We start from the raw sequence: 7,681 nt of genomic DNA, 5'->3' as shown, positions 1-7,681 counted from the left end.
CTCTGACTTTCTCTACATTTACTTGTTTACCCGTTTCAATCTGTACAGCTCTATGGAGTTTATCAACGCCCCCTAAATTCCCTGGATTAGAAGGAGTGTAATACACCCTTCGCATGACACGTTTCTCAGACATGTTCCCTGTTACAGCCCCAATGAGGTAATGAGTAAAACAGTTTTTCTTACAACGCATTTTATTGATTTGGCACATATATCAAAAAACATTTTCTCCAAACAGAGAATAAAAAAAAACATTTTAAAAACACAAACGGGATTGTTAGGAAGGACACACTAGATCAAGTAAAATAAAAATAAAACAGATAAAATAAAAAAACATACTTTTACGAAAAAACTATCAAACTCTTCCTATTGCTGCCAAGAGTCCCAGGCTGCTGTTATGTTCTTTGTCTGGGTCTTGTCGAGCCGTTTGTAAAACTTGTCGATTTTAGCCTCGAAGAGTCTTGTGTTTCTGAGATTGTGCAGAATCGCCTCAGCAGCTCCAAAGACTCTCCTCCCCGACACATGAAGGTGGTCCTGTTGTAGAGCGTCTCGAATGGCTGGAATGAAACGAACGGTCCACAGTCTCTTTACCACTTCATCATAGTTTCGATCCAGATAGTATTCTTCGGTCGGAAACAAACACTCATGTTGAATTTGACTGGGATGGTCGACTTGACATCCGTAACATTTCTCCTTTCTGTACAGATGTAGCACCCTGTCCAGCAGATGAACCACTACAGCTTTTACCGTATTCAGGAACGAAGCCGTCCTAGCACCTTCTGCAGCATCATCCTCTGGAGCATAAGGAAAGCATGGCGATTCAATGCCTGCTACCGGGGAGTGTGAAGAAGCTGTTGATTCCCCTGGAGACACGGATGGAGTAGATTGAGGTTGATCCATATCCAGCCAACCAGTAACATCAATGGTAGCAACACCATAGTCGATATAGGGTTTCCAGATTGTTGGAGATGATGGGGGTCCTCCAGGCGTTTGTTCCAGGCTGCAACTCGCGGGGAGAGACTTGTTTTTTCTCAGATCCATGGTTAGTGTTCAGTGAATGTCTTTGAGCGGTCCTTACTTTTAAATGATCTGGTGAGGTGGGTGGGACTTGTTATTCTGAGTGGGAGGAGGAGTCATCTGCAAAGGTGAGAGTCTTTTTCACCAGTATAATGTCCATCGATGTCTGACTCTGTTTAAAAAGTTCTTTAAGCTTTGTAGATTTCTCATCAATCATTTTCAGCCAAGCAGTCAGAGGCACACGCAAGGATGTTTGAAAAACCCCGCATGTAGAGTTGAAATACTCCAAAACAAAATCATCAGAGGGGTCCTTCCCCTGCGTCAGCAAACGGCTTGCGCGGTAATACCATCGCCCAGATGGTCCGCTTTTAGTTTCCCAGACGGTGCTTGTCAGGACTCTTTTCACTTCTGGCGGCGGGGGGATATTTCCTTCTTCTTCCTCCACATTGAGGGGCAGGGGTGGACTGGCCATCTGGCATACCGGGCATCGTCCCGGTGGGCCGTTGACCCAATGTGGGCCGGTCCGCAATGTTTTTTTTTTCTTTTCGTTTTTTTCCCTCTAAATTCCCTCCAATTGGGCCGGCCAATTGGCTACAGAGGGCTAGCAGTGTGTTGCCAGCATCGACACATATTATTGGTCTATTGTTTGTCATTGTCAATCAATCATGAGCTGATAAGCTCAGAGAGCCCTGACAGTGCTGTCAATCACAACACAAACCAGGGTGGGGCGGGACCTCATGGCATGGGTGGGAGTCGCGGGACGGGCTGCCTGCTGCTGAGCTGAAAATGGATAAGCAGAAGAAACGCCCGGGTGGTGCTGAAAAACTGCGACTTAAAAAGCTGAAGTCTCTGGAGGTGGAGGCTGCTAAATATTCTAAATTGACGGACCTATTTGATGCCGTGGTCACCGCCCCAGCAGGTGCTTCTGCGCCGGGAGACGAGCGAGTGGAGGCATACATCGTAAGTAACGTTAGCCTGGGCTGGCTAGGCTACATTTTTGAGACATGTCCAAAAAAAAGTAGAAAACGTTTTTACATTGAATGTGATGTGACCTAATTAACTGCATAGTCCTACTTGTGACAACATATTAGCCCAGAGTTGAAGGGCTGTGAATGTTGGTAGTTGTGGTTGATTTTGTTTAAATATGCCGAATTGTGATATTATGGGTTTTTATTGTTCAGATGATTTAGCTAGGCTAGCTAAGAGCTGCTAACGTCAGCGGTTTCTTGTAGCCATAGCAACAGTAAACGTTCACATGGACCAACGAGCTGTAAGTAGAGATGAAGCTGCAGAATCAAGCTGTATTGTAAATACAGATGAGATACTTTGAATTTTAGCAAAAAATATAAGTAAACCTATAGGAAATAATTAGATTAATTTGCAATATTTGCCATTGAATTTATTGTAATCTTTCAATTCATTTATTGTTTACTGAGGTGATAACTATTTCATAATTTGTGTGTAACTTTAATTTCTTTGTAAATGTGTTACTTTTACTGTAGTTTTCAAATGGCTGTGTATAGTGCTGTCTTGAGCATTTTCAGGTATTGTCACAAAGATCTGACTTTTTTGCATTGGAAAACACTAAGTGTCATAATGAAAACATGGCAAAGCCTCTAGTGTTGTTACGCTCGCGAACGTTTCGTTCAATATGAACTAATGTTTTATCTTGTACATTATTCTGTAGTTTTGAGTTATTTCCCCATCTAATGATAAATGCTTTACCTATGTCCAGCCCAGACAGGTTCAGGGCAAGTCCAGCTGGTCAGTTCAGGGAGAGAGCCAGACCAATTCAGGCAGCCCAAAGACTGCACCACCTGAGAGGGAAAAGGCTGTAGAGAGTGAGGAGTATGTCAGCCCAAAGACAGGATCACCTGAGAGGGAAAAGGCTGGAGAGAGTGAGGAGTGTGTCAGCCCAAATACAGGATCACCTGAGAGGGAAACAGCTGTTGAGAGCTATGAGTGTGCCAGTCAAATAACAGATTTGTTTTCACAACCTGATCAGAGAAATCTCCAGTCATTTTTAAATGACCATCCTCAGCAAAAAAGTAGCAATCCAGTGGTGCAGAAAGTGTTCTGTAGCAGAGACGGCACCATTAGAAGGTGGCTGACATATTGTCCAGAGCGTCACATGCTGTATTGTTTCATCTGCATGGCATTCGGTAAGAGAACTGATAGCAGTCTGTTCATCAGTGGAATGTCAGATTGGAGGCATATACACCAGCGCACAGAGGAGCATGAGAGAAGCAGTGGACACAGAAACTGTGCTGAAGCTTACCTTTTGAAATCCGCCAGTGCTGATATCAGCAGTGTGTTTGGTGGCAGTCAGATGTCGGCGCACAGAGAGCAGGTCAGAAAGAGACGGCAGGTTTTGGAGCGCATCATAGATGTCTTCAAGGTTCTTGGAAAGAGGGGGCTTGCATACAGGAGGTCAGAAAATGAGGCAGCATATACTCTGGAAGATCACACAGTTGATCATGGTAATTTCTTGGAACTCATACTTCTACTGGGGAAGTATGATTTCTGTTTAAAAGAGCACCTGGACAGCTGCATTGAGAACAGCAAAAAGTTGCATTTGTCTGGTGGCACGAGAGGCAGAGGCTCCCTTGTAACTTTACTCTCCAAAACCACAGTCAACTCAATGATAGATGCAATTCACCATCTGATTCAAGAAAACATCTCCAGTGATATCAAGAAAGCAGGAATGTTTTTCAGTGCAGCTGGACACAACACAGGACATCACCTCTCAGGATCAATGCTCTATAATTATGAGGTATGTTAGTGATGTTGTTCATGAGAGGCTTGTTGCAGTGCTGAAGTGCAGTTCATCCACTGGACAGGCCTTTGTCAACATGCTGTCAGAAGTTCTGGACAAAATGGGCCTCAGCAAGACCATGTGCATTGGAAATGCGACTGATGGGGCATCAAACATGCAAGGCCAATACAAAGGATTCTCCTCACTATTGTCTGCACAATCTCCAAACCAGGTGCATGTATGGTGCTACGCACATGTACTAAATCTGGTGCTTGCAAACACAACAAAGATTGTTATTGAGAGTGGGTCCCTGTTTGCGCTCCTCAATGGCATTGCGGTATTCATCAAAGAGTCATATAAAAGGATGAATGTGTGGGAAGAGTCAGGCCGAAACAAGAGACGTAGACGCCTTGCTCCTATTGGCGAGACACGCTGGTGGGCCAAGCATGAGGCCCTGAAGAAGGTGTTTGGCTTCTTTGGAAAACCGGAAGATGGTCTGTAAGTTGATGTGCTGTTGACATTATCAGCTATACAGAAACAGGCAACAGTGAAACCATGTATCCGTGTCATGGCCAGAGGATATGCAGAGTCATTGCTCAAGTATGAGACGATCTTGACGGCTCAAATCTTCCTCCGCATATTTGAACATACCTCTCCATTGTCTAAATACCTTCAGACGGCAGGATTGGACATCCTCTCTGCTCACAGAATGGTGGCATCGACACAGGATATGCTGAAAAGCTTGGGAAGAGATTTTGAATCTGTAAAAAAAGCAGCAGACACATTTGTCAACTGGACAAACACAGAAATCCAAGAGAGAGATGACACGGACATTGAAGTGGAGGCCACACTGCCACAAAAGAGGAGGAGGATGAAGAAAGTCTTGCCTGGAGAGATGGCTCAGGATGAGACCCTGGATGATGCAGAAAAATCCTATGAGGTGAATGTGCATAACCGGATCATGGACACAGCAATTGAAGCCATTCATAGGCGCTTTTTAACACACGGCAATCTATATGCTGACTTGGCATGTCTGGATCCCAGAAACTTCCCTCAGCTCTGCACCAGTGCTCTTCCCCAGTCTGCCCTTCAAGACTTAATCAAGCAAGTGCTTGCAAGGATTTGACAGCAGGGCAACCAAGGAAAATATGCAGGCCGAGTTGAAAAGCTTTGCACTCCAGTGGAACAGGCTGAAGGCATCCCCATTGGCAGAGTACAAAGCAAGAACAGTAGAAGATGGATCAGATGGTGAGGAGGACAACGCAGAAGAGGTTGAGATAACTCCCATAAGCTGTTGCTCCTGCAAAGAATGCCCTCTGTGCTGCTACCAGATACTTTGCCGTTTCAACATGCTAACTGATGCATCCTAGGCCTTGCTTATAAATACCTGCTTACATTATCCCTCACACAGGTGGCTTGTGAGCGCACATTTTCAATTTTGAAGTTTATTAAAAACAGACTCAGAAGCACCCTCTCATCTGATAAATTGGAGGCATTTATGTTGATGGCCACAGAGAAAGACATCCTCATGTCCTTGGACTCTGACTCTGTGATAGACAGACTTGCAGAGAAGAGTGAGCTGCTTAAAAAGCTGCTCCACTGATAAGGCGAGAAATATTTAATATTATTGTTATTATCACACATCACACATTATGGATGTAGTAATTCATTATTTGTCATTTTAATGATGCTTTTCAGAAGTTGTATTGTGCTTATGTGTTGATCCTTAATGGTGTGATCATGTACACTAAATTATCAATTATTCTCCATTACAGGTTGTTCTGATATATTTGAGGAGTCGTTCTCCCTCTGTTCTATATGTGGACTTGTTCTCTCATTTGGGACCACTGTTAGAATTTGGTAAGTTTATCATGTATTTTTTAATGTTGTATAAATTCATACTTCATAATTTTAAAAAAGTTTTGAAAGAAACGCACATCCCAAAAGTTTTCAACTCTAGGTGCAGGACAGAGGAAAACATTTTATTTATTTTAAAGACTTAATAATGTATCCAATTCCCTCTCAGGTTGACCACTTGACATGTGAGAGCTTGAGGAGTTGTTCCCCCTCCGTCCATGTTCGAGGACTTGCTCTCTCTCTGCCTCCACTCTCTACCTTCACTGCACCAAAGTTTGGCTGTTGAGTCTCCTCTAGTATGGTGAGTTTATCATTTTTTATGTTTTATGAAATCATACTTAATTTGTGATGATTAGAGACTTAATAATGTATCCGATTCCCTCTCAGGTTGACCACTTGACATGTGAGAGCTTGAGGAGTTGTTCCCCCTCCGTCCATTTTCAAGGATTCGCTCCCTTACCACTTCACCACTTTTTGAGAAGTCTATGATTTGTTGAGTATGTCATGTGTCTTATAATGTTATATGAATTCATACTTGATTTGTGATGATGAGAGACTTAATAATGTTTCCATGTCTCTTTTAGGTGGACCACCCTATATATGAGAGCCTAAGGAGTTGTTTTCCCTCTGTCCCCTTTTGAGGACCTGCTTTGTCTCCTCCATCATTCACTGGGCCACTTTTAGGTTCCTGAGCTTATTTCATGTGGTGAGAGGAATGCAATATGTGTATGTTTAAAGGTTATGTTTAAAGGTTTATGTGAAGAAACATACTATATGTGCGATAAAATGACAATTGGTAATTCATAAATGTCTCTTTATATTCTCTGCTACCATTATCTCCTGTCAAACAGGTTTTCCTGACCTGCTAGAAGTTCTTCTATGATGCTTGAGTCATCCATCATATCTGAGAGCTTCGTCTTGACTTTGTGAGTTTATTATGCAACTTGTTTTGTCTCAGATTGAAACAAAAGGTTTGATTATGATTATTTCCTGGCTGAAGATTTTCATATTGATGGTTTTAATTTCAAACATCTGCATATCTTTTAAGTTCAATTAACAGTTATGCAGGTAGGCCTTAGGGCTCTTTTGAGACTTAAGTCATCCTTCATGACAGATACATTTGTTGACTAAGTGTCACTACGTCACAAAAAGGCTACATGGCTACATATATTTGTCAGTACACAGATACTGAGTACAAGTTCTGTTTGCTGTTTCTTTCAGGTCACGAATTTGGTGAGGAGTGGAGCTGGCTGGCTGCGGACGAGGAAGTATAGAGCAATACATACTTGTGCACATACACATATATGAGAATGCATATCTATTCAGACCTGTAACCCATGTCTTAGACTTTTCACACAGCTACAGTATGTATATATATATTTTTTTTTCCAATTCTCTATTTATGGTTTAATAATGAGTGAGTGAGTTTCAGCTCTAATGCTGCTACTGTCTGTAATATGTTTCTATTGAGATTATTTGTCAGGATATTTTTTTGTTATTATTGTCCGAGTCTGGTTTTAACTAATACTGGGCTTACACCAAAAGATTTTCACAGTCACAGACTAAAAACTGAAAGGGTAGCATAAGGGTTCTTCCCGTTAGTCTCGTCCCACCCCTAGTCATGACATAACTTCTGTTGTGATTTGACACTATAATGAATAAAGATTGATTGATATAGCTGTCAATTTTAGTCCTTGAGTTCATAGTTAAGTGCTTTATTTGTTAACTGCTATCAAGGAATATGACTCTCCTTTGTAGTATGCATGAGAGAAGATGCCGCAAGTTTAGTGGACTTCTATGTAGTGTCCGCTGAAAATGTAGTGGGCTGGTCTGGACAGAAAATGCCAGGGCTGAATTTTTGTCCCAGTCCACCCCTGTTGAGGGGTAACGGTGAAAACTCTTCCTTGACTCGCTTTTTGTTTGCGTTTCTTTGCTTTTTGTTGCACATATCTTGTACACCACTGGTTCCACAGTGTTTTCTTGATGCACTACTTCTTCCGATACAATGGTTGCGTGGAGACCTCTGGAAGACACCAGAGTTAACACAGCCCAATC

The 7,681-nt window shown here is 42.4% G+C and overlaps 1 protein-coding gene across 6 annotated transcripts; it reads left to right on the top strand.

Annotated features, from left to right (window-relative positions):
- The first annotated feature begins 1,478 nt into the window (after window positions 1-1,478).
- LOC307025768 (uncharacterized protein) lies at window positions 1,479-7,324 on the top strand. 6 transcript variants are annotated; one of them, XM_079660628.1, is made up of 8 exons: window positions 1,479-1,974; window positions 2,750-5,376; window positions 5,545-5,629; window positions 5,796-5,927; window positions 6,014-6,123; window positions 6,211-6,332; window positions 6,478-6,552; window positions 6,848-7,324. In XM_079660628.1, exons 1-2 carry the CDS (start codon window positions 1,801-1,803, stop codon window positions 3,794-3,796), a joined length of 1,221 nt encoding a protein of 406 aa, XP_079516754.1. In that variant the 5' UTR covers window positions 1,479-1,800; the 3' UTR covers window positions 3,797-5,376; window positions 5,545-5,629; window positions 5,796-5,927; window positions 6,014-6,123; window positions 6,211-6,332; window positions 6,478-6,552; window positions 6,848-7,324. The 6 variants fall into 6 exon arrangements, 4 of the variants coding, with proteins under 4 accessions (XP_079516754.1, XP_079516756.1, XP_079516755.1 ...); XR_013804260.1 differs by lacking the exon at window positions 2,750-5,376; XM_079660630.1 differs by having other exon boundaries at window positions 2,755-5,629.
- Window positions 7,325-7,681: the final 357 nt, after the last annotated feature.

This window comes from Notothenia rossii (genome assembly GCF_949606895.1).
Source record: "Notothenia rossii genome assembly, chromosome: 11".
Lineage (NCBI taxonomy): Eukaryota > Metazoa > Chordata > Actinopteri > Perciformes > Nototheniidae > Notothenia > Notothenia rossii.
Note: the sequence above shows the minus strand (reverse complement) of the source record. Positions and strands in the feature narration are given on the sequence as shown.